The 27,998-nt window shown below is 42.1% G+C and overlaps 1 protein-coding gene across 19 annotated transcripts in view; it reads left to right on the forward strand.

Moving 5' to 3' along the window:
• Positions 1 to 313: 313 nt before the first annotated feature.
• The window catches only part of mbnl2 (muscleblind-like splicing regulator 2), a 52,707-nt gene continuing 25,022 nt past the window's right edge, over positions 314 to 27,998 (forward strand). For 4 of the 19 annotated variants that reach the window (XM_044187338.1, XM_044187341.1, XM_044187348.1 and 1 more), the window contains exons 1-2: positions 316 to 578; positions 10,457 to 11,359. In XM_044187338.1, the coding sequence (XP_044043273.1) occupies positions 11,186 to 11,359 (174 nt within the window). In that variant the 5' untranslated portion in view covers positions 316 to 578; positions 10,457 to 11,185. Of the gene's footprint in view, positions 579 to 2,818; positions 4,562 to 5,588; positions 5,609 to 10,456; positions 11,360 to 27,998 lie in introns of those variants that run through there. The other 15 variants (XM_044187345.1, XM_044187342.1, XM_044187347.1 and 12 more) reach the window with 10 other exon arrangements.

Below are 27,998 nucleotides of genomic sequence, written 5' to 3' on the forward strand. Positions count from 1 at the left end.
CAGTGGCCACATCTTTTCCCCCAGGGAGATTCACTGTTGTTTCCTAGGTAACAAGCACCCCCCCTCCCTTTACCCTTGGTTTCTCTGGACAGTACCACCTTTGCTGTAGGGTGGGAATTGTGTTGTTTATCGAATAGAACTAGATTTCCGTGTTTAAATTGAACGACATTACCAAAACATTGCAATGATATACCATTTGTCTTTCAGTTGCAGCTTATAATATCTCAAATAGTTTTTCACAAGTGCGTTATTAATGTTTATACCTTAGTACTAACCCCCTAGCGAAGCGCATTCAACATTTCATCGAACTGTCAAAATCGCTTGTTGCTTCCTACCCTAGCCTTAAAAGTAGTTAGCGAGCTAGCGTGTAGCGAGTGATAGCTTACTTCTGCCTTTCTCTGAAATATATTTCGAAAGCGAAAAAGTTTGCTGCTAAAAAGAAATACTAAGAAGTCTCAGTCTAAGACCATTTTTGCCGTCCTGTTCCGAACCTTGCGTCCCATTCCAACCGAAATAGCGCTCTCGTGAAGCGGTGGTGGCGGCTGAAGTGCAGCTGGATGTGACAGGTTCGTCATCAGGTAAGCTGCAGGTAGTTAGCTTAGTAGCTAGCACCCTTTGGCTCTGGCTTTGTCTTTACACACTTGATACGGCGTTATGGTGAATATAGCGGCTCTTTGGACAGTATAGGTGGCTAACATAGTTCTAATGATGCTACTCCAGTATCATAAACATTATGCGCTGATGTCTGGATTGCTATGCTAGTTTATAACCACTGCCAAGATAGCTAATGAAAACAAGTGAAAGCAGCTACATAAAAAACAGAGATTAAATCAGCATGCATTACGTAGTCGTAGTGGTCCCTGTGTGTCTCACCCGCACGGTTTAATGTAATACTTTCTGGGACATGTTGTTTGCTATTAGTGAAGTAGCTAATGGCCATAACGAAATCACTCGGGGATAGGTATGATAATAACTCATTTATTATTGATACCATATATGATAAACAGTCACCAGTATTAACAGTTAAGATATTACGTTGTGACATTGTCACTAGTTACACCCATATTCCAGTGTACAACGAACTAACTATTGTATGCTGTTACTTTCGAATGCAAATATAAAAACACAATAAATGTAATGGCACCTTGATTAATGGATTGTTAGATTTAATTGCTGTGTACAAGAAAAAATAAAGCAGTTCTAATGAGACATAAGTGGAGGCACATTTTAATCTACTGCAGGTTGGCTGAGCAAGAGCCTTCACCTGGGTGAGGTTAACAAGTTGTGATCAGGCTAGCTGCTAGGTCATGTACAGTAATTGGTCCTTCTGAAAATGCAAATTACCATCTCAGAGCAGACTTGCACCAATGGAAGCACGATGCAGAGAGGCAGCAAGCATTAAGTTCAAATGAGCTATCAGTATAACAATGTAACTAGGACTTTGGTTTGCCATTTGTATGGAATATATTGTGTTCATTAAGACTATTACAGAAATGGTACACTTGAGTAAGACATAGCAATCCACAGTGCACTATGATTGTTAGGAAATGAGCTTATTATAATCAGCAGTATGAAACATTGGTCAGTAACATTATATAGGTCAATAACATTTTGCATTGTGCCCCCCCATCTCTCTCTGTCTCTCTCTCTCTCAAAACCTAACATGGCAGCGGCGGATGGCCGCCCACCATTGAGTCTGGTTCTGTCCAAGGTTTCTGCCTCTTAAAGGAAGTTTTTCCTTGCCACTGTCGCCAAATGCTTGCTCATGGTGGGATTTGTTGGGTCTCTGTAATTAATATTATAAAGAGTGCGGTCTAGACCTGTTCTATAGGAAAAGTGCAATGAGATAACTTCTGTTATGAATTGGCGCTATATAAATAAAATTGAATTGAATTGAATATAGGGTCAAATTAGCATCAGATTAACCTAGAGAAAATATACAATACTTATCCCAAGCCAGTAGGAATTTTAATGTAGTGAAACCAGTACTTCCTGGTTGATTTTTATCCTTTTTTCTATCTTTAATTTAGAACACAGTCTCAATGCACAGCTTTGAACTTGCTCCAAAACACACTGGTTGACCACTTGCCTACGCATCCATTATGCACTTGTTTATTCTCAATCATCATGTGGACTTGGTGTGTAACAGACTTACCAGAATGGGTTTCAAGCGGAAGGAAGCACACTCTGCCGCTTGATATTTGATTACGGCTAATAATAGAAAAAGACAGCTGCCTTTTCATTGATCTGTCTTCGGTGCCCTATTTCTGAGCCCTGTTTTATTTTTTCTTCTTGTCATTAAACTATCCAGTAGTAATAACACATAATATTATAATACAATATTCTGTGCTGGGTAGCATTTTCAAACACAGTTTTAACCCATCAATCTTCATTTGCTGTAATTAGCCAGCGTTTCAGAATACTCCTTTTGTATTTGAAAATAAAGCCACTTTGAACCACAGAATCTGGTTGTGTGTGAGTGAGCCAAGCTGTTTGGGGTCAAACTGGACGGGGATAATAAGAGGGGAGGGTATACCATGTAGGAAGGAAGTGGCTCAGCTTGTTTGTCTGCCAGGCTTTTGTTTGTTTTCCTGTCGGACAAATCTATTTAGGAGGTAGGCTATCTGAGGCCTGCCGGTGGAAATTAGCTTCAAGCAGGGCTTGTTATACAGTTATTGACAGTTATTCAGTAATGTGGTTATTGAGAAGTTGGTTGCCAAATGAGAAATTGATATGCTTCATCTATCAATAATGGTGTAGCAGGTTTGTCTGTTCAACTGTTGTTGTTCAGGATGAATCATAACATATTGAGGGTTTTTTTTTTCTGGACGTACCTGTCAAGTTTCATCCTGCAGTAATATACAGTTGTTGCCATCTAGGAGCATTCCTGCTCCTTGAATATCTTGCATCTGTGTACATGATATAGCATAGTGAGACTACATTGACAGAAGGTGTAAGGTGACACTTTTGCTTTTGACAAAGGCTGATATCCCCCACCTCCCTGGTCGTGCTTCATGTAATGGCTGAGCACTCGTCTGTGTTATTTCATTACAGGTGCCCTGATGCCTAAGATGACGTCAGTATTCAGTGTCATTTGCTGAGGTAGACAATTTTTCATGCTAGAGAGATTAATCCCCCCCCAACCCCCATCTCCCCAAAACCATTTGACAAATCTATTGCCTGTGGAACATCAGATTATATGTAGCTATTAAAGCATAATCAGACAGTAAGGTTTGTTTATCATGGAACTGTGAAGCATGTTTAGCCTCACTGATGTCAACGAAACACCCAGGCTGCCGCGTCATTCACAGCCTTTGTATGAGACAGAAGCAGAGAGAGAGAGACAGACACAGGGAGAGACAGGCGGTACAGCTGTTCTATTGAATCTGGATCGAAAAGTCATGAAGCTGGATCTCTGACTCATCAGTTCTGTGACGCTCCAGTTTCATGGCTCATATGATGCCAACCAGCATGTCATCAGCTGGGTGGAGGGGAGAGGACGGGTGGGGGAGGAGACAGATCCCAGTTACCACCAATCTTTTTTTCCCACAAGCAAATTCTGATGCAATAACAATAACAGAAATGTTCACTACTGTGCAATTTTCCAGTCTGGTAAACTAAGGAATTTGATTGAAATAGAGCTAGAACATACTGGTGAGGGATGAGGAGAGGTTGGGGGGGGTGAGTGTCTGGAAGGTGGGGTAGATGACTTTAGAGGACGGATGCTGCGAGGAGGTAGAGGAGAGTCGTGAGGGGGAGGAGATGCAGTGCTCTTGTTTCCTGGGGGGATGGTGTTAAATGTGATGATAGAACATAGACAAGGACAGGGCTGATCTTCATTATGTGACTGCAGCAACTCTTTGATTATAGCCTACTGGTATTGCTTTGTCGTATGAGAAACACGTCTAGACTTTATATGCTTGAGCTTGGTTCTGGTTGGGCTGATTTGAATTTAAGTATAATCAAATTCACCAGGAGAAGGATGGACAAATAATAAATGTGACAGCTATTGAGCAGGGCATGAAATTGGGGAAATACCTTTTAAGATCAGCATTCAGAGGTTGTTACTGTAAGCACAGTTTTCGCCCCATCACTTAGTCTGCTCTGTTCCAATCGAGAGGCACAGAAAGCTGTGATTCAGAGTAGCTGTCCTTCTATTGGCTGGAGCTGTTAAGGGGCAGGGCCTTGCCACAGGCTGGTGGGCAGGAAGGGGCTGGCTTTAGGGGTGTGGGGGGGTTGGCTGGAAGTGTTTCAGCCAGATAGTTGGAGTAGACACTCTTCTGCTTCCTGCCTGCCTGCCTGCCTCGCTTGCTTGCTCCGTGGCTGAGAGAGAGAGAGAGACATCGAGAGAAAATCCCAGTCTAGGCATGGACCTCCGGCTGCAGCACTCGGCAGCTCGCGAGGAATGACAACAGTTCACATGGTCATTAACTCCAGTCGCTGAGGCTGAAGGGAGAGCTGTACTGAAGCTCAGTGTCACAGAAGCACCGGGTGCCTCCTCTGTTCGGGACAGCAGACAGACAGAGGCACACAGCAGAGCTACGGAACCCAGTGAAACGAGGTGGGAAAGAACCGTCATATTGGCTGGCTTTTTCTTTTTCTTTTTTCTTTTTTTTTTTAAAGATTTCTTTCAGGAGTTTTGCTGCAGTATGCTGCATACCAGTCTGGGTGGGGAGGGAGGAGAGGGAATGTTTTATCTGTGCGAGAGAAAGAGTGTGAGGCTGGAAACGAGGGAAGAAAAACGAGGGAAGAAAGGAGAAGAAGATATAGAGTGTGTGGGATTAATGCACAGGAGTTGGGAGTTTGCAGCCAGGCAGTAACTGCCCTTATTGCAGTTTCCAGCACTGTAATGGACTTTCTCTTTCGACTCCTGAGGGAGAGGCATTATCACAGCAGTTGACTTGCCCCTTCCTCAGTGCAAATGTCAGGAACTCTCTTTTGCCACATGGGCTACATATTTTTCACTCTAGAGAAAGACTTGTCATGTTGTGTGGCATCTGCCCTGTCTTTCTTTGTGTTGTTCTCACAAAGTTTTTCTTCGTAACTCTTGGTGTGCAAATTATCCAAATAACAAGGCCAATGGCAAAGATTGTTTGTTCAGAACAGGGTCTGATGTTTTGACGCTCTTTATGTATGTACACACAAATAGATGATGGCCTGAATAAGCTGGAACTTCACAGTTCTAATAAGGCCCACATTATAATTAACCTTTTGAGTTAGATAGGGCATGGTTGACATGTCCCTCGCATCTCGCTGTCTATCTAGATTTAGTTTTGGGCTAGACGCTGGCCCTGGCGTGGTCAAGTAGTGGACATCACTGCCTGCATGGAAAAGGCCAGGGTGGTGTCATACGTCTGGCCGTGGATCAAGGGGAAGTGGGTGTTTTCTAAAATGGAACATCAGTTCAGCCCTTCCTGTTGAGAAAATAATGGGATAAGTCTCAGACAAGCACCAAGTCCTTACTGCAAGACCCTGTCAGCCAGAAATCCCCTTTCTCTGAATTGACTCTCATGCAAATTGCACCTCGAGATGGTATTAAAAGGATTTAGTAGTTGGTAGGTTTTTCTTCTGCATGTAAGAGGGAGTCTGATTGCTCCGTGACACGAGGGTGAGTTTGCTGAATCATTCAGCTCTTATGTTTTCAAGCGCTGTAATTTGTAAGTTTTCACTTAATATTTCAATCTACAAGAGCTTTAATCTAACCTAGTATTTTCTATCCTTGATTCTAGGATATATAAAGTGTCAGTGGAACTTATCAAAAACAGTTACAGTAGGTACAGTGCTTCTACAATTCTCACATCAGACTTTTAGATTAAGTAAACTTGGGTATCCTGGTAATCATCATGATTATCTGAACAGCACTGTTCACCTCTGGCTGCCAACTATACTGTAATTAGCTGATGACTTGCCTGAGTCCTGTGGCTAAGCAGGTAATAGACAAGAACACTTACACAGTAAACAAGTCCATTTACTGAGTGCCAGGGTTGATATCAATCCCAGATACTAACACTACTAAAAACCTAGCAAATGATGGAAAAGGTACGTAATGTGTTCTGTGTTATGAAATGGGCCACTGATCAGGAGAGAAAACCCCAGTCCCATATCATGAGCAGGGCCATTCGGGTCACTGTGGTTTAGCTAAGGCTATTATGATATGGGGAACACCTATCTGCTGACTCTGTGAAATGCTTCTTGTGTTGCCTCAGAACAGTAGCTTAGTCCTGGTATAGACTCTGCTGAGCTCACTCACCCGTCCTTATCGCTAATGGTACTTGATGATATTGAACTCAAGGAGCCGTAGCTTATGCCAAAGACAATTTCATAAGCATCATAACGTCCATAGTATTAAATACGAATTAGGCTGCAGGGTATAGCCCTGCTCTGATCCTCTCTGGAAGATGCAAAGGAACATTTTGCAAGCCAACAAGCTGGTGATGTCACACTGAAAGCTAAGTTAGGTTTGTTAGGGATAGAGGACATTTTGATAAAACCTGTACTATAAGGCTCACTCATTTTCCATTACTCACTGGAAAGTGAACATTTTCCTATTTCCCCTCTACAATGAGGCCCTCTCTCCACAGCCTTGAAAAACATTGACCACTTGTTCCTCTTGGCCATGCAAATGACCATAGAACCGTGGTTTGCCAGCATAAAATGGTAATAAATGGAAATGCAGCCACTCAGGTACCCAGCTCATGTGCTTGTCTGTCACAATCATTTGTGTTTCTACTTTATTTTGCTGGCAACACCTGGCTGATGCCACAGTAAACGTTGTCACAAGGCTTATGACCAATGGAAACCAGGTAGCTTATTGTCTCTGCTGAACAAATACAAGCAGCTAAGATAAACTGCACTGCACGGCCAGAGTGCACAGATACCAGACTAATGGGTTACATGCATGGTATTCAGAGGTCAAGCCAATGACTTTCACTTGAGATGCCCCAGTCCCGCTGACTCTCATTCAATTAAGCAGACTGACCAAGATAATGCCACTGCCAGCTGGCTTTAGTAAGCGTCAGTAATCCATAAAGTCTAGTACTGTGGTGCTTTTCTTCACATCTCTGCCCTGATTTATCAGGTCACCCTGTCTGTCCACTGTCCCTCTCTGTTTGAACTGAGGACATAGAGGGGACAAAGGCTTCTTGCAGGAACTCAGGAACTAACGATAAACAGGATATACTCTGATGTGTAGGATTGGCTCTGTAGGTTTTATTTAAAATGTGGTATTGTATAGCTGAAACCATAAAGGATGGATCAGGATTAAAGATTCAGTCGCCAAAGTGAACAGCCATATTAACATCCACACACCCAGGGCATCTGGTATGAAATGGCATCCATTTCATTACAACAACTTGAAACACAATATATTTCTGTGTTGTCAGAGCCAGATTATTAGACTAGTCCTTCACTTAGACTATATTTCTGTTAAATGCTAATCTTGAGATTTCTGTCCCTGAAAGGACACTGCAGTAACAGAACCTGGTTCAGTCATGAAGGTGTACAGGACGGCTAATCTCTGAGGTCAAAACATTGGGTGCTGTATGGTCCCTTCCTACCTGCTGACTATCTGTCTTTCCCTCCCTTTATATCAGTTGCATTGTGCTTGAAGCGCAACCCGCTAAGCTCAGCGTAAACTAAGCCATGCTGCATGTACTGTAGGTGTAATGCTCTAGCAGAAGCTAAACTAGCCTGAGCCAAACCAGTGGCACACTGTCCAAGGACATGTTAGACCAAAACTGCATGCACTGCCTCTGAGACCAGCTAGAGTTTTCCAAAGCAGTCATTACTGCAAATCATTTTTCTTCCACTGTGTTTGAGTTTCTCATGCTCTTAAGATGGGATACATTTGCTTTCCAGCAGGGGCTTTGGAATGTTTCAAGAGTGTAAGAGGACTCAGTTGTCTTTGCTAAACAGCGTCATTTCAATATTACACATCCATCTCTTTAAAGCTAGTTTGGTAAAGCACATGCAACACACTGCACATTATATATAGTTATGTCTATTAATAGTTTGCAGTACATCTTTGTTCTTTGACAAGCTACTTGGGCTGCATCTTTTGAATATTTTCACAGTTGATTAATCGCTTGAGTTTTTAAAGATTTTTTTTACTTGGCAGAAACACCGAATATATTTGTCATAATATGATATTCAATTGCCAGAAAGACTGAATTGATTATCAAAATTGCAATTGATTAAATTTCTTTTTCATCAGTTGTCTAAATAGTTAATTAAAAAATTGATTCAAGCCTAGTCTCAATGCAGATTTTGCTAAATTCCCTTGGCAAATTGCACAAACATATAGTCTATACAGTATGGGAACAGACATGCAGTCATGTTCCTGCATGATCTTTATCGTACCGTCACCCACATGAGGATCTTTTTGATCTTCAGTCCTCACCATTTGTTTTGAATATCTTTCACGACAAACATTGTTTTAATGTTGCCTGTTGAGTCCCCTGGGTGCTTTTCAGATGACCCAAACCAACCCTTATCAACACTGTTGGCCTACTCAATTTAATGAAAGCTTTCAGTGCAGTAAACCTCTGCTTTTTCTACAAAAAATAAAAATGCTCCATCATTTTAGGCCAAGTCATTTTTCACAGAGAAATGGCGCCATCGTCCCTTCACACATTCTGACAAAGTAGGTTAGCTTGATCACAGGCTTCTTATGGCTTCTAAAAATAAGTAGGGATTAATTGTTAAAGGTCAGATCTGACATGATTCTTACCTGACTTTCTCTTCTGCAGCGATTGGCTCTCTCCCTGGGGAGATGGTGTGAAATTAAATCCTGCCTTGGAGAGTGGAGCCTGGGCGTCAGTATGATCGGGCAAGGAAGCTTCTCATCTCATTTCACATGATCAGCACTAAAGTGGGACAATATGATTAGCTAGACAATGGTCTGGAACTGTAGGCTTAGAACATTATAGTGTTGGTGGGTGATTTCAAGGGGAAGCCGCTAGTTGTCTAAGGAAAATCTACCTATCTTTGTGACCAGCAAAAAAAAAAAAAAAAAATCAAGCACAGTCACGAAGATTTGTTTTTCGTGAGCCATTTATCGTTTTGGATATATGGCCTCGTCCTTATGGTCTTTTTGACTTTCTCTCTTTGATATATCAAACTACAAGCAGAAAATCAAAAGTCTCCAATTGGAGAGACCAACTAACAGACCAAGACAAGGGATGATGTTTAGGTCTACAGGACAGCAGGACAAAAATACTGTGCCTAACCCAAATCTGACAAGACCTGAAGGACTGCACACCTGTATGACAACTGTCTGAGGGTTTCTATGAAGGGAATTTGTGAAGTGATTTCTTCTTCCCTTAACAGTAGCATAGATGGTTTGAGTACAAGTCTCAACTTGCCTTCATTAACACCGGAGCTTGTGGTATGCCTTTAGAGGTTGTTTAAGATATTGTTCTCACATTATTTAACATATTCTTGGTGATTGCTACTGGTCTTTTCTGTTTTCCATAGATAAGTTTATATGGTTAGTATAACCATAAAGGGGGAATCTTTTAACCAGAGCTGTAGGTTTTTTTACAACCCTTCTCCTCCCTTAGTCTGGTGTCCTCAGCCCCCTTTCCCCACCCCCAGTTAGCAGAAAAACATTTCCAGATGTGCCAAGAAAAGAGCACCCTGCGCAGTAGCTTAGTAATGGATTTCATACACTCAAGCTAAAGGTCACTTCCTCAGATTGTTGCTCCATCAATTGTCCCTGCTCTATCCCTAGACAACAAACAGGCACAGAGACCAGCGCCGTTACAGGACAAGGCAGGGAGCACATACACATTCCCCCCATGGATGTAAATTTGACAGGCTGCTGTCAATGAGCCGGTATCTAATTTGGACGGTGGGCGACCAGTGAATATTGCAGGACACTGCGTAGCGTCATAATTGTGTCTGGCACTGGCATATGCATCTGTCTCGGTCCCTCTGTGGCTGCTGGATGGCTGCCCGGAATAGTGCTGCGCTGCGCGGTTTTCTATTGGCTGCAGCATCCCACCGTGCATGGCTCTACAGGGTGGGTTGGACCCTGGGGCATTTTTCTATCTCTGCTCTGACTCGATGCTCTTGTCCACTGTCTCATAGCACAGAGGCTTTTGCCATTCACTGCTTTGTATGCAATATGTTGGAGAGCCAGTGGGCTTGTAGTCACCCCATACAATGGCACACAGCAGTGATTGGGGGACTTAAACTCAAGTGGCTTCTGAAAAACCTCACAACTGCCTTTTCTCTGGTTCATCAGCCCTGAACCCTTTAGAGCGAGCACCCCTCTGGGGCAGTATGCACACAAATTCAGATTGACATGCATACACAAGCACTGTTAACACCTGTTGAGGCCTATTAGATAAATAGTTGCCCATCATATTTAGCAAGCCATTTTCTCACTCTGAAAATAACCTCACTGTTTGTTTCATGTCTCTCTCTTTCTGTCTCTTTCTCTTCTCCATTTCAGATCACTGACAGAAAGTGCCTTGTGAGACAACATCCTTTCCTGAAGATCCCTGGGCGTTTCTGAAGAGCTCCAGATTTTTCCCTCTGCAGTTGTGACAGTACATAGCTCAGCTGCAAACACCCCTGACCTTTTGGTTTGTCCTTACCTGTGCTCAGTGTGAAGGAAACCTAAGTGAAGAGGTGGAGCTATTGCACTGCTGGCCAAGGTGCCAAAGCTCAGAGAGAATAGGTACTGAAGACTTTTAAACAATAGAAAGCCACAAACTTTGTGTTGTCCTAAACTGTGCCATTGCACCTCAAAATAGCACCACTTCTGCTCCCCAACATTCACCCTTGCACAGATATCATCACTCATACAAAGGACATTTTGGGGACATTGATACAACCAGTAGAGCTTGGCTCTGAGCATGCCCCCTCTGCCTTGTCAGAGGTCTGCACCTGAGACTTACTGACTGATGAACAATTAGCTGTTTGACTGACAAACTCCAAAACGGCAGTGCAGTCCCATGCTCCGGTCACAGAGACTTTGCCAGTCCATTACCTCCACTCTCCTGTCTGCAAGGACAAACCTCATCCACTGATCATTTATAGCTACATGTTCCATCAGTTTTAGTTATTGTGTGTTTTATTTTTTTTACTGGAACACTCTAAAACACCTCCTCAGAGGATAGCCTCCTCCTTAAACCAAGTGGCTCCACTCCACCCCAGCTCCACAGCCAGTGCTGCTGACATGGCTCTAAACATTGCCTCGATACGGGACACAAAATGGCTGACCCTGGAAGTGTGCCGGCAGTTTCAGAGAGGGACTTGTTCACGCAGCGATGAGGAATGCAAATTTGCCCACCCACCCAAAAGCTGCCAGGTAGAGAATGGGAGGGTGATTGCCTGCTTTGACTCGTTAAAGGTAAGGACTTTTAAATACAGTCGGTAACTGCTGTGTTCTGTTAGGATTTTATGAATTTCACTCTATCCTCTACTTTTATTCTATTTTTTTTTCCTACACAGTGTTGGATACAAATAGATAGAAAAATCTATACCTATTTAGACCTTTTCACGAGGTTAATGTGTTGTCATGAATGCCTGGCATACAGGTAACACTACAGAAATCATCATGGATTCTACTCATTAATTTATTTCTCTTTACACAACCTTGGGGAACTGTCAAATGATGTAAAGCAAATATGAATAATTTGATTACATCCAAGCTGTACCAATATAGCATCTGACGTAAAACGTTACAGCTTTGTGGTTCCTAATGGTCGGTGGATGTAGGTTGTCTGCTTAAATTAGCATGTGTGTCAGGTCTCCATGCTGTGCTGCAGTTAGCAGACCAGACTGACCTATGAAGCTAAAGGCCAGAGAGGTCTGTTGTCATGTTCACCGTCACCACAGGTGTGTGTGTGTGTGTGTGTGTGTGTGTGTGTGTGTGTGTGCATGCACGTGTGTGTGCGTTTGGTTTTTTATACGGTAAGTTCTTCTAATGTTACCATGCCTTGTCCATCATCTTTACTGGCGGGCGAACATTTGATCGCCTGAAGTCATTCCAGGGCTTCTATTCCTGGGTGCATGTCAGCTGACACACACAACCAACCAACAACATAAACAGCCAGAGCTTGTTTTGTAATGTTTGGTTCTCACAGAGCCAAGAAGAGGTATAGGTATTGCATTTTCATGATGCGGTTTATCTTTTTTTATGCTGACTTGAGACCAGAATCTCAATTTTAAATGGATATAATTGTTATTATTAATTGTTATTTAGTATGAAAATCCACTAAAAGTAGTTTTTCCTTCAATAATTGCCTATAGTTTATTTGTTGACCCCTCTTATCAGAAGTTATGTCACTGTTATATTTGTTATGTTCAATACACTTCACTACACACAATTAGCTTTTTCATAGTGGTTAAATAGTGGTAAATTAACTTAACACCAGACACTTTGAAAGTCTCCCCAATTCTAACAAGGTTGCTTCACACAAGCCCCCACATGCAGCAAATAAAATGACTGCATTGAAGAGAAACCCATTATTTTTAAGCTGTGTGGAAAAAAAAACAGCAGTGACAATGATAAATAGCCAAAGAAACTAGAGCAGAACACTGCAACTGTGAAGAGTTTATTTTTTTTTTTATATGTAAACTGTAGCTGCATTTCACATATACAGCAGTGCAGTGTGTCGAGAGTGGATGTCACATTTTTCAAGGTTGTGTATGAGGTCAGTAAAGAAAGAGAGAGACTAGAGTCACACCATGCAGAGTTGTTCTTAATTCTGATGTGGTACATTTTCCTACACCTGAAAATGTCGAATTTATTCTAGAAAATGGTGGTTTGCAGGGGACATTGTTAAATTGTGACCCTATCCCTCTTGAAACGCATGGCAAGCTTTCCACACTTTCACATTTTTTGTACATGAAATCCATTGAAATGTTTGGAGTGTGTAAAAGCCCTCTTCATTACAAGTTACTCACGGTCAATTATTTATTTGACACTATGAAAACAAGCTGCCTTTATGGTGCTATCAGCTGTTTTCTTGGCTAAGACTTAGCTCATGGTAAGGCTGGCTAAGTTATTGCTTGCAGTCAGTCATTGAGTGACATTCCTTCCCAGCTGCCAGATTTTGCAAGCTATTATGCTGTTATGGTTTAACGGGCAAACAGCTGACTCCAGTTGGGATTGATTTGTTGTTGAACCGTGCAAGGGAAGGCTTGACATGGATCCTCTGCACATGACATGATTTTGCTGTTCCTTGAAAACTCCAACCAGTCATCCCTGACTTAGGAAACTAAATGACCGGAGCGCTCAACCATATACTACTGCCACCTTTCATTTAGACTATTCACAATGACGTTTTACTACAAATAGTGGCTTTGAGGCAATCCACTGGCAATTCATGCATCATCTGTACCCTAATGTACAGAATGAAGGAAAAGCCTATGCATTCAGTGTGCACTCAAGATGTCTCACACAGGAAGCTGTAAAACCTAGAAGAACTTGAGGTTACTTATCCTGTAACCCCTGTTCTCTGATAATATGAATGAGGCATCTCACTATGAGAAATGCTCTCTGCAAGGGACCATAGTGGACAAAAGGGTCATCTTCCTTGTCTGACACAAGGTGTTCTGACACTCCTTTGAAGGATTTGAAAAGGAGGTCTTTGCTAGCCTCTTGAGCATCACCAAGGCAACTTCATAGCTGTTGTCAGCATCATCTGTTAAGCAACAGAATCCATCTCATCTCCCCAGCTGGTGTGGGGATGACTTGGTGTAATGTATGGGTACCTCCATCAGGTCCTTGTTTGAAAAGCTCCACTGACAAAAGGCCAATTTTCAACTGTTGTCCTGTAGCCAGATGTTAAATTAGCCATTAAAATGTATAAATGTATAGACAAATCTGATTCTAATTGCAGCCACTCTTTCTCTCTCACTCTCTCATATCCCCCTCTTTTCACCATACAACCCAGTGACAGAACAAGAATACAGGATTCTCTGTACTTTTAACTCCAACTCGCCCCCTCTCTCACAAAGACTTTCCTCGTGACAGCTAAGAGAATGAATGCTTTATTATGCATTAGGAAATGTGTTTCGCTCCACGGCAGGCTGATTTCCACCCCATTACGCCCGTATCGTCTTCCTGGGTCTTCTCATCTGATAGGGTTATCGTGCCAGGGTTGTGTGCTGCCAGGCGTGACTTGGCCAATGATCAGAAGGGTCCTTTTCATTAACATGTGAAAGGTACGGCTCAGGAGAGGAATAGAGTAGGAGGTGTAACTCTGTTGTTGCACTTGTCAGGCAGCGGTAGGCAAGCATGCCAACTCAGTGGAGAATTTGACTGTTCTGGTTGTTGTTTTCAGACTGCGATGACAATGGCACCTTCCTATTGAATTCTCCTATAGCCAAATCTCAAATTATGCAGCCAATTGCCAAAATAAAATAATTTCTTTCTAGTCTGTGCACCAAGGTTTGTTTTAGATTTTGACATGATTTATAATCTTGATCCAGAGTTCAAAAAGTTTTTAAAAATAATTTGTGCCCTGCTGTGCTTAGCAGAGCCACACTTGTGGCTTCATTTTATTTATTTTTTTGCCTATTTACTGGGTGTTTGGGCTGCACAACATTTAAAAAATTATTTTAGATGATACATTTTAAGTAAATCTTTAGTATATTATACGTGTCTCTGACTGGAAATCGTCTTCTGCAATGCAGTCTTTAAAAGGTGTTATTCATTTTAAACACAATGCAGTGGGAAAAGTCAGAAAGGTTACTGTAATTGCTCATGGCAAGAAATAGAGATAAGATCATTGTTGGGTATAAATTACATTTGAGAGCATAATTCAGTTGCTCCAGTGTGTGCATCCATCCTTATCGATGAGACCTGGAGAACAACTATGTCAGATTTCTGATCAGGCAGTGATGTCACCAGACCAGAGGCTGACACACGGCAAGGATAGGGACGGGTGTAGAGGGGTTTGGGAGCAGCCAAACAGTGGCCACTCGCACAAGTTCCATTCATCTGGAGCAGAGGAATGACCTGGGAAGACACCAGTGACAATGGTTTTGCATTTTCTGTTAGTGTGTCTTGCATGGGACGAGTGACGATGAGGAATCATTCCTGCTAGGTTTGCTCCTGCTTTCTCGATCATAAAGCTTGCAGCGTCCCGAATCCACTGCGCTGCTCTCATCATTTCTATAGTGCAATGTCTAGGGGATTTTTTTTGTCCTCCTGCTCTACACTGTGGTCTTTAGAAATAGTCTCTCTATGCTACATTTGTCAAATAGGACAGGCTGCTTCATCTCTGTCCAACTAAAGCTGTATTCACATTTGGTTGGTAGATGTGATATAGCTTAGCAGGTATCATTCATTTCCATTGAGACCTGACATGAACATTTGACAGTGGTGACCTCAACAACAGGAGCAGCAATGGCAAATGTCCCGATAACACATTCATACACATTAATGGAGCCTGTCACAGTTAAGCTCTTCTCTATAAATCCAGAATAGTCCAAATTCAATAGTGTTGGTATTATTTTGTGACTTTCCCACACATTTGAGGTTTGTCTCGGCTTTATCTTTTGAATTAGGAAATTTGCATGCAAACTAAACATTTGCAGACAGGTTCAGTTGCTGCCAGGCACAATGTGTGACAACAGGTTGACGATTTAAACATGTGAAGACACATCACCATTAGTTAATCAATTTGAATCATTTTGAACCAGAAGTAAAATCAAGCAGACTGGACTGTGATAGTCTAAATCTATTCCATTGATAGAAATTGAACTATCATCCATATTTGGGCCAAACACTCCCTTGCAACTTTAACGTCATTCACTCCAGATGGTGATAGATAATCAATACAGGCAGCTTCTCCAGCAGTGTTACAAACGATGTGTCGTGGTTGAAGCCATTTCCTTTAAGCTCTTTGATACTTGTTGCACTGTGACCATGGAAACCATGACAAAGTGGTGGTGGGGAGGAGGGGGCGGTAGGAAATGAGTGAGAATACCTAGGTTAATAGAGTAAATGCAATCACACCAGTCATGTGATGATGTCACATTGGCTGTGCCTCTGACTGTAGCCTTTTGTTGATGCTTATTTCTCTGCTTTTCTAGTTTTTTCTCGTTCGTGCTGTCTCTGACCATGCTGACTGGGTTATATTTCTTCCCTCTGCAGTAAAAGACATGCCAGAGCGTTTGTCTCAATTGATGTTTTTGACTGCTTGTCATTGCACAAATATGACATAACACACAGATTTTAAATAAAGCAGAAAATAAGAGTAAAAATAAGCAGCTCATGGAGAGATTGTCATTTAAATAGCTATTTTTCCATACTGCAGAAAATTTATTTTACACATACATACTAGAGAGTGTTTTTAGATGTGTCAAGGAGTCTACTTTGCAAAACACAAGTCCTTCAAGTCTTTACACAGCAGATCAGATTCCTGATAACATGATCTGTTAAGATTTTCTTCCCCACATTTTGTTTTGTACCAGTCAATTTTCCAGGTGACCTCCACGCCTGACTGAGCTTCAACAGTCAGAGAGGTGGGGGATAGTCTGGTGCATCCTGGCACTATCATGTTTCGTCAAGTTGCGGTTTTCAAAAAGAAAGTTGTGAAGCAGGAGAAACAATAGAAGCTACTTTCAGGTGTGTGGAGTATTTTCTCATTTGTGTCACAGACTTGCCACAGTCCCCCTGGGGGTGAGGCGCCCTGGTTTTCCTCACTTAGTAAGAACATCTTAATCCGGACTCTGTTTCAAAAGAGCATAAGTGTTTTTTGGGGGCGTGGGATGGCTGAAACAGGTAAATAAAGAAACAAGGGAACATGGAAAGAAGGGAAGGTTTCAGCCGAAGCAGTTAAGAAATAAAGGTGAAAGTAAGTGACAGGTCTAGCCAGGCAGGGAACCAGAGCAACATTTATCAAAGATTGTTATTAAGATTCACTAGGAAAGTGCCTGCGACCTTGAGTTAATCTGTTACTTCATAGCTACCAGTCCAGACAGAAACCAGACAGTGAAACATAAATGCTAACGGTTACCAATGGTTTTTTAAGAGATTCCTCTGACTTAACTGTAACTTCCTCCCTCTGGGCTTATTGCATTTGCATTTTTTTGGATCTTTAGAAAGCTTCCGTGAACATAAACTTTGTGCCCATGGCCTCAGCCCCCCTCTCCTCTCTTGTTTTAAAAGATGGGCTGGGCTGCATTCCTCAGCGTAATCCTCTCGAACTGGGCCACACCCTGGGCAGAGCAAACATGCGGAGGGGAATGCATGCAGCGCAGCGGGAGTTGGTGTTCCCCCAGGGTCATTCACACAGACACAATGAGGCACTGACTTGAGCTTAACATGGGGCTGCAGTGGACGCGGCATGCTTTGATTAGCCCCTAGGACCCCCACCTCCACCGTTCCTTAAACAGGCCTCATCGTACGCAAACACATGCACACACTCTCACTGTCTTCCCAGTGCAAACCATGCCAAATTTCATTTGATCCATGTGATTTCACCCCCTACACCCCACAGCCCCAGTCTAGCTGATCTGAAAAAAAAAAAGATAGGAAGAAATAAGAGGGAGGGAGGAGGAATTCAGATCAGCTCACTGTTAAAGTCTCATGACCCAGGTCCAGTTAGTCACTCCTATGTAGTGTGGGGCTCACTGGAAATTGTTGATACCGCAAAAATATTTATTTTATGTAAATGAAAGCATTTGAACCACCATTAACTTCAGTTTTAGACCAGTGTGACAACATGATTTATAATGGATACATTTGGATAGATGCCATGTTGAAAGTTGTGTTTTCACAGCTAAATTACCTGTAGGAGCGTTTTCTCTTTCAACTTTTACATTCCATATTTATTATTTATTATGAGTCTCATCACATTACCAGGACATGTCTTGCTCACATTAAGATTGTCTTTGTGGTAATTAGGTTCATAGTCCTCTGATGTAACATTTTCATGTTAGTGTTATCATTTTGTGTAAATGTATTTTGTACTTGGGATACAAAATATATAATACAACATATTTACAAAGGTTATTGATGTTACTACAGACTTGCAGCATTGCACTGCGCCGCTGTTGATCAGAGAAGTTGATACAATAGTGTACATGCTGGCATTTTAATTGGGCCACTGCTCTGACCCACATCTGTGTGTCAGTGTGTGTGTGTGTGTGTGTGTGCGAGAGAGAGAGAGAGAGAGACAGAGAGAGAGAGAGAGCGTCTGCTGTGATCCCCACATTTCACTGTCTCCCTCTGGGTCTAGTTGCAGATCGGAACGAAGCCAATTGAGACACTAGTATTCTAAGAATATTCAGGAATACAGGAAATTAGTAAAATGCAGTGCTTCCATAATACTCTACTGTAATACATTTTTTTGACTCCACAAAATCATTTATATATGTTTTGTTTCCTGTTTTGAAATGCTTTATTGACAAAGTGTGAAATCACAGTTTATTAACTTGTGAGTGCTGTTGGTACTGCTGGTTTACAGTGTTTAGACTCATTTTTGGTAGCAAATCTTGTCCTCTAGCAACAGGAATTTTGGTGAACAATTTTGCCCTTTAATGTGGGCAGCCAAACTAAAAATAAAACACAGAGACAACTAAGAATAGTTGGGTAGTGGTACATGTGAAGGCAGTTTTGTGTGTAATATGAAGCAAGAATATTCCATATAGACATCAGAAAGAGGAAAGAGAGCATCATTTAGCTTTATTAAACACAAATGTCAAACTATCAGGCATGAGCTTGCATGTTAAACTGCAGTTAGAAATAATATTTTTTTAATATTTGAAAGTATGTCTTATTTCTTCCATACTACCACTATTAATAATAATAATATCAAAGTGACTCATGTCATTTAAGTCAAAACATTGGTTACAGAATATCAGCCCTTTGTATTCAGGCTTGAATAGTAGGTCTCTCCACCCATGCCTGCAACATGATGGAGAGACTAAGCACTGAAAATCTGCCCATCTGCTGCACCAGTGTCTCACCTGGTCTCAATCCACCCACTACCTCTGAGTCATCCTCTTTTTCCATCTCTATCTGCTGCCCACAATGCTGATAAAGTACTAGATTCTCTGCAATTTTTCTCTCTCTCTGTAAAAAACAGCAACTTAAATCAGTACTGCAGAGTCAATGCCATCCTCACATTTGGTGATTTCAAAGCCAGCTGGACTCAAACTGACTTACTGCTGCATTAGTCGTTGCTGTTGTTAGCACCTCTGCAGTAAAGTTGAAGGCAGATCTATGGCGAGTCAGGCAGGAGGCTTGCTGCGTGCTTGACCTTTTGTATTGGTCTCATTAATTATTGATACGTAGTTTCATCATCACTCATCAGAGACAGACTCTGGTTGTCCCAATCTAATTCCTACTGAGAGTAGCATTTATTTGTCTGCTGTGTTCAGTCGAATCCCGCCTTACATGATTTCATTTAAAAATGTATATCATGCTTGGAAAATCAATAGCTTCAGCCTTGTGGTTTTTTTTCCTGGAAAGGAAAGGCTAGCCACAGTATGTTCCTTGTATTGCCAGTATACTGAAACATATGCTGTTTGCTGTGGCCCACATTAAACATAGAAATGAATCGTTGCTCAGGACATGTGTTGACTGCTCCCCCAGGCTTCTTTTAATTTTCTTGTGATTATAAAATAGACAAACTTACAAAGACACAGGGCTAAGATGCTCCACAATTCCCACCATCAGCTCTCATTCACACACATACACACACACACACATACCTAGGGAGCTACAAACAGTTAGACAGACAGGCCCAGCTGTCTCCCAGGGGCCAGCCTTTATAATGAGACAGAGATCTTCTTAATTGGCTCCATCTAATGAGGCAACAGAAATGCAATCTTTAGGGGCCATACACCAGAATGGGTTCCCTCCACTTTTATGTCTAAATGACTATTGGTTTGTGTCAAACAAGCTGTTGTGAACCAGTCCTAGCATGACATCCCAATCCCATGTGAAGATGTGTCAGTCCAGAAAATGTCTAAGCCCATGTGTTGGTATGTCAGTATCAAAATTATTCTGTGTTAATAAAGTGAGGAGTATAAACTGCACTGACAGTGATTGACATGGGCCTGCCTTCTAAAAAGCATGTTAAAGTGACAATGGAGTGTGCCCTGTGTGAACTCATTCCTTCTCCTAGAAGCCTTCTCGTCTGACTCATATCCCATTCAGGCTTGACGAGTGGCAGTGATGGACTGCGCAGCAAAAGTGGAGCCTGCCATAATTTCTTGTGAAACACTCCCTATGCTGTCTGCTGTGCTGCAAATACTGATGAGCTGATCTCAAAACTAACACTTAAAAAGCTGGTGCTTTCTTCCTACACACTGACTTTAAATTCTAATTTGCGCCCTCACCATACACATAATGAAGAGGCAATCATTTACCTCATTAGATTGAGAATAAGCATGGAATCAGAGTGATAAAATAATGTAGGTGTGCCTCTGTCTGGTCTAAAATGGCTGATTACCAAAAACAATACTGCTGTTGCAGTCAGGTTACTGTAGACAATTTATTCAAGGCCAATCTAACTTTGCTCACAGACATCAGGTTTAATAGGCTAGAGTGTAGCTGCTTCAGATTGGGATACTTTGATAAAGCTTGCCTGGATGAAAGTCTTGCAGTCAGTGTAAATGACTCTTGTATTAGTGAATGAAAGGCTTACAGCTGTCTAGTTAGAGGGAGAGCTGGGTATTGTTTGTTGTTTTCATACCAATACACACTCTGCTAATTCAGATTTGATACTGGTTCTTAAATTATGCTTTATTGATGCCTCTTTTGTTCAGCTAAGCTCAGTATAAATTCCCACAACAACAATAAAACTTGATGTCTATTATTAAAGCATACATCCGGTTTATTACTACTTGGGTCTTACTTTTGTAGTTTTGGCCATTATTCCTATGGGAATAATAACATTGTATTCATCTGAGATCTGGGAACGTGGTTATGTAACTACAGAGAATAAGAATACAAGCTGTCAAAGCTTTTGAATATCTTTTGATACCCCAAAACATACATGGTAATGTGTACTATTCTAGTAGAGACAGTCTTTTAATACCCAGTCCAAGCTAGAGGTATCATTTGTATCATACCCTTTCCCCTTGCCCCAACCACACAGGGTGGCCATACCATAAAGGTCAACTTTGGGTCATAGCGGCATATCTGTGTGTGTGTGTGTGTGTGTGTGTGTGTGTGTGTGTTTGTGTGTGTGTGTAAGTGTGTGTGTGTGTGTGTGTTTGGGGGGCCATGGAAGGTTCATGGACGAAAGTGAGATGGACAATTTCACACCCAGCAGATGCCTGCACCAGTGACCTGCGGCGACAGGTGGGGGACACTAATTGGCAGCACGCACAGTCACAGAGTAGCGTGAACCCATGGTGGGTGAGGGAATGAAAGAGGGAGGGGAGGATGAGAGGGAAAGAGAAGTGGCACCAGTGGGGGGCATAAATTGGCACCACATTTGCTGTTGCGAACCATTAACATCCATGATAGGGAGAGTGTCAGGTTTAATGATTGCATGGCTCAGGCACACACAGTACTGGTAGCAATTTATTCTTGCTTTCTTTTTACCAAAAAAGGCATTTCATGGTTGGTAAACAAACAGATGTTGCCTCTGAAGACTACTCTCTAATCCCATTCTGTTTGCGTTTCCTCTCTTTTTGATTCATTCACTCCACAGAGCCAAGGCTCACCTTAGAGAAAACAGGAAAAAGAGCAGGGTGATGACATGGGTGAATAGTGAGATCAATATGTTTACCTGCATCCGACAATTTTAAGATAAATCACACCCTGCGGCTCAAAGGCTGTTTGAGTCACTGTACCCTGGTTTATTGATCTCATCTCTTTGAACAAAGGGCACTTAACCAAGTATACACACTAATTCAGCCCTCTCTGTTTTCATCATCTCCATGTGGCCTTAGAGTCTCCTCAGCCCATGGGAGAGATCATCCTCAGAGGCCTTATCATCACAACCAACAAACAACATGCCGATCCAGGCGATGCTGCACCTTATTCCCCGTCTCCCCATTATATTGCAAAATGAAATTGCACAAGCCTCTGTTTGAAAACTGTAGACATTTGTACATTTGTGGTTTCCCATTTATTACCAGGTTTTTGCAGTTTCTGGTTTATTTGTACATGTAAACCTCATATCTTGGTGTCTACGCTGCAAGAAACCAGCACACTGTTTTAGTTGTATACATCATTATCTCTCATGATGTATACGAGGATATGAATAACTGTGAGGCATTATAACCCAAATATGATCAAAGACAAGGTAAGGTTCATACCTGGAATACTAGTGTGCTTCTAAATTCTTACTGGAGTAACTGGGCTCTCCAGTTTCTCTGTAGTTTGAATTATAAAACTATACCTCTCAACTTTTTTTGTCAGCAACCAAAGCTTTAATCTCCAAACTGGAGAGTAAGCAGCCATACAACATTTCTGCCCCTATCTGCTGAGTGTGTTAGAAAGAGGCTTTGATGAATAGATCTGCTCTCTCCCTTCCATCTCATTATCCTCCTTTATCTGTTTTATGGATTTACACAAGTCCTCAACACGCTCTGACATGCAGTCGATAGTGTCAGCGGGGAAAGAAGATGTAGGCTAGTCTTTTTTATTTTCTCGCATTGTTTGTTTAATTTCTCTCATTAGCATTTGTAGTGGGTTTGTGTTATTTTTAGAGCGCTGCAGAGTAGTGGCAGCTTTGATCACTAGAGAGTGATTGAAATTGAGGTATCTGTTAACAAATGTAAAATTAGGAAATTGAAATAAGGCCTACTGGCTTTCTGCTGTTTCCTCTTGGGGCTGTGGCACAGTTCTTCTCAAACTAGGACATCAACATCATGTAACCTATTTCTATGAAATCACTGGCATGGCTAGTTGAAGTTCCAGTGGGCTATAGGACTGCTGTCATATCAGTGCAAAGCTGACAAGATCTATCTTCTCAGCATAGGGAGATGACAGCTGGTTGAAAGCAGGCTAATGCCTCAGTATTTTAGCTGTGACTCACCTATCAACAGACTGAGAGGTGGCATTGTCATAGCTGAGCCTTTCTTGAGGGTGTATATTTGTAGACGTGTGTGTGTGTGTGTGTGTGTGGGGGGGGAGTGAGACAGTTGCTTCACTTCAAATGTGCTGTATACATGTGAGTGAGCACATGCTGGCATGAGTGTTAATGTGTGTACCTGTCAGGTACATGCCTGTGCTCCTGCATGTGTTTATGTGGATGTGTGTGCAGATTAGAGGAGCTCTGGAGGGTGGGTTTCATGTCTCAGCAGGTCACAGATGATCAGATTAACTGAAGCAGGGCTCCAGCCTCCAGCTGGATTAGCAGCAGGGACCTGGACTCTGCAGGTGCCTAACGACGGTGCCACTGCAGCCGCACTTTGAACATCACCTCCCCAAAAAAAACAGTTACAACAAGAACACGTGCACATCCAGCGTGGGTAGTTACCACAGGGATCACCTGAAAGCTGATAACCTTAATTTGTGGCTGGTACTTTTAAATTGCCTGTGCCTTGTTTCCACTGCACAACTACATAAAAGCTCCTTTGTTGAAGTCCTTCAGCCGCTGTGACAGATTTACATGCAATCAGCCTTGTATTCAGTACCAATGCTAACATCATGGACATTTACAAATAGCACAGTTCTAATTATCACTAGTGTAGACAAACTGCTTTCACATCTCCTAGAACCGCCTGAGCTGCAGTTTGAGCTAACTGATCACTAACTGCAGTGCCAGTGCTGCATAGTGACAACACTAGCATGTGATTTCCAGCTGATGGACAACACTCTGGCAACTATTCGTCACCACAAGACTTGCAAGAGAAAATGTGCGCCAAAGGAAAGACTGATTAAGATGGGTGTGGACACATGATCAGCACAGACAGCTGTTATTTACATCTCAGATAGAGGTGGGAGTGTTTACTTTTGGGGCAAACATTGTTTATCTCACCTTTATCCCACTCTCCCCCTGTCTGTGAGTATCTCCTCCTAGCTCTCCTCCTCCCTCTCTCCTTGGGTAATCTTAGGCGTGTCAGCAGCAGCACTACTCCTCCATCTGTGGGATTACAGCTGGTGAAACAAAGGCACTTAATTACTGCTGAGGCAACACGGTCTTACGTGTGTGTGTGTGTGTGTGTTTCTAAATTATCTGGTCTCTGTCCTTTGCACTAAGGATATTTTCTTGTTTGCATTCACTCACATTATCACTAATTGTGCTGTAGTCTAATAGCCAGGCCAAATATACCTGATCGCAACATATAATCAGAGCTGAAAAGGATTTGGGAGCCAGGGTACCTCTACAGTTTTACTTTTAAATGACTTGTTCACTGTTTACCATTGATTCATGTTCTCCATTACCAGCCCAAATGTAAGCAAAAAGCATTTGGCTATCATTTCATAATGGATTTTCAGTGTTTCCTGGTGTCCCGGAGCCTCACCGCTTCTAACAGATCCATTAGTCCAATCGGATCCATTAGAGCCCAAAAACAAAACAGGATCCTTAAGAGGGAGCATTCTCCATGTTTGAGGATGAAGGGAGGCCCTGTCCATGTGCATCCAACGCCTCGCTACTCTACCGGGTGCTAGGATCACTGGGTCTGTTTTTTTGCAGCCTTGGGAGCACTGTAGTGCCTGTCCTGTTGGTGTCTTATAGCTGGGGGCTTTCACAGAAGTGGTTTCCTGGTGAACTGTTATAGGCTGACCCATAACCAGCTGTTAGTGCCCCTGGAAAAGAGACTCTTTTGGAGCAAACTGAGAAAGAAGAGAAAGAAAGACAGACATTATGAAGAAGAAGAACAACTCTTTTTCATTCATTCCCTAGTAAAAGGCAAAATATGCAGCAAATTTGGGTTTCAAACTAAAATGTTTAAGAGTGAGTGAAGACTGACAGAGACAAAGCAAAGAGGGGGGACAAGGTTGTAAAAGGAAAAGCCAACATTCATGTTTCATCTTCGATGTGGAGGTGAGGCATAACTTCCTGGAACCGATCATTCCAGGATCAGTTCCAGTAGTTGTTGCAAGCCAAGAAATGCTCTTATTTGGATATTAATATAATACAAATACGAATATCTGTAAACAAACACCCAGCCAAAGGATGAGCATGAGCCTTGCGTATTTCTCAACAATGCAAATGACAGCATTAATAGCAAGATGTAAATGCCACACTGCGAGGACAAGGCATTGAGGGAGAAAGGAAAGAAAGAGATATGAGGGAACATTGAGAGACAAGGAGAAAAAGCGAGCGCCTGTCCACCCCCCTGCCTTCGCTGGTCAGTGGGGATACAACAGGTTCTTCGGCTATGCTCTAAGGGGATTACACATATCACAGGCTTCATGTCAGAAAAATTAGTGTCAGTTTCTCACAGCTGCCCTCCTCCTCTCAAGCTGAGAAGGACAATCGGATAAACGGAGGGGAAGAAGACTTTGTTACAGTTTCTCTGTAGGGCACAGCCATCCAAAGATTTACTATACCAGCCAAATCACTATAAATGCCTATGTGTTATTGTACTCTAAGTCTGTCCCTTTGGTAAATATACAGTTTGTTATGTTTTTTCAGAATTTTCATTTCACAGCCTATTTTTCTGACCTTTGGGGTGCCTCCACAGCCTTGATGGTGCATTCAGCCATCACAAGTTGCCTGTCTTGTGCTGACCCTACAAGCACCTCCCTGATTGTTTTTTTTGGATTGTAGTCAGCCAATACTGCCAGCCATGCTGCCATTGATCACATCACTGAGCGCTGCGCTAGCATCAGAAAGACATCATGAGGGCTCAGATATGTAAAGCCTACCCAGCTTCTCAGCTGCTGCTGCAGAAAACAGGGCTTAGTGAAGAAACGCATGCACACACACATCCCAGGTTCCCAAGATTCGGCTCTACGTAATTCATCGATATTGTTTCTCAGTGGGAAAGAAAAGCAATGGCTCATTTTGAGTATATCCATCTTGGATAAGCACCAGGGCACTAGATCCCTTATTAAGTGCGATTGGAACCACAGGAATGTAATCTAAAGGCATGTTTCCAGTTGCCTTTACGAGGACATTTACAGCTCTTCTGTTGGCTGCAGTCTATAGGCAGCCACTCTCTGTTTCCAGCATGCCCGAGGATAGAGCGCCCATTGAGGGCAAAATGCAAATGTTACAGTGGTGAACGGGGGGGCCCACAACTGAAGCGCTATTCTGCCGAGGGGGTGGAAGACTGGCCCTCTGTGTCTGTGCCACCCACAGACACACAACAGTCATCACTCTGACCATTCAGCCGGGCTGATGAAGGAGGTGGGGGGTCGGGGAAAGGGTTTCTGCCACTGATGAAGATAGCAGCGCAAAGCCCAGGCAGGGGACGCTAATGCCAGTTATACATGGACCATTTAGGCCAGTGTTCCCTGTAAATATATATATTATATTCTGGGGGGCTACTTATGTTTCTCAGACTCAGGGCCAGTTCCACGAGGTTGTAGTTTAATAATGTTTGTTTTAATGTATTGACTGTCTTGCTGTAATTGCAGTAGTATTTATCATAGGAATTGCAAGAAAAATGCATTTGATTTCACCTTCTGTCAGATTGTTCTTGCTTTAAGGGAAATATCACAGCTTTATCAGCCCTGAATCAGGCACTCACAGGGTACAGCACAAGAGATACTCCTTGTTTGTGTGTCTTGTTAACATTATTAACATATTTATTCCTAAAATGTTGTTTGTGGAAAGTGGAAAGACATCCAGACAATGAAAACCTTATTAGAGGCGAACAAAACAAGGAAGTGGGTCACAGACATGTATATGGTCAGAGGATGAATGTTTTTCCTGCAAGTGTTTTTCTGTCTGTGGGCCATAGTTGGACTGTTGCAGCATGATAGTTATGTTGTGTTTGGGCAGGAGAAATGTTGTACCCTCCTCAGTGCTCTGTTGGTGTGTTTGGGTGAATTGGGTTCTTTGCCAGTGTGTTTACTGTGGTAAAAGTTTGCCTTGTTTTTTCTCTCCCCCTCTCTCTTTGCTAAAGGTTTGTCAACTGAACATTGTGTGCCTGTGTCTGATTTGGAGTGTGGTCAGTGTAATGCTGAGAAAAAACTGTTTTCCTTCTTTTTGATACCACGCATGACAATAAGGATAAACAGTTTAGGGTTATAAATAACAAATATCTTTAAAGATTAATCTGTAGGTTGTTTTTCGATTAATCCATTCTTCATGCAAACTTACAACGATCCAAAACAGAGAAAAGCAGCAAATCCTAACATTTGAGAGGCTGGAAACAGCTGGAAACTTTTTTTACTTGATAAATAACTGAAAAGATAGATTGATTATGAAAATTGTTGTTGATTATTTTCTGTTGATCGACTAATTGACTAACATTAATGGACTAATGGGCATTTAGCATATGGACTTACCCAAATTGCCTAAAAGCAGCAGAATAAGTTTAAATTCACATACCAGCAGCCAATATCAAGGAATGCACATGTCTATATATATATAATATAAAAGCCTCTGGACAGTGTTAGATGTTAAAGGAAAAGTTTGCACCATTGATGCCTTTTTTGTAGATGATGAAATGAACAGATGATCCAGAATGGATTTCCAGACGTTATTAATAGGCCCTAATTACAAGAACTAAAAACAATTGAAGGAGCCTCGATGGATGAAGTTAGTGTAATCCTAATCTGTTTATGAAATTAGCTGTCTTTATCCCCTTCCCCCCTGGATCGACCCTAATATGGATCACATTTTTCTTGATATTATTACTATATGGAAACTTGGCAAACAATAAATGCTATCTTGTTGGCGATGGCTGAGGGGATTTGAAGAACGTGCCAGCAGTAACGTCTCTTGGACAGAGGATCTATTTCAAGTGAAAACAACCGATAATTTATCTTTGATCTCACCTTTATTGTTGTTCCTTTTTCAATGCAACTCAAGGAGATTATTATCCAATATGAATCAAAGCAGCTATTAGTGTATCCCAAAGCACGGCTCATAGCATTTCATACACACAAGCCTACAATGAGAGGTTGCCATGTGAGCGACCCTGCTGAAAGGTATAATTTCACC

Source organism: Siniperca chuatsi, linkage group LG24 (assembly GCF_020085105.1).
Source record: "Siniperca chuatsi isolate FFG_IHB_CAS linkage group LG24, ASM2008510v1, whole genome shotgun sequence".
In the NCBI taxonomy this organism is placed as follows: Eukaryota; Metazoa; Chordata; class Actinopteri; order Centrarchiformes; family Sinipercidae; genus Siniperca; species Siniperca chuatsi.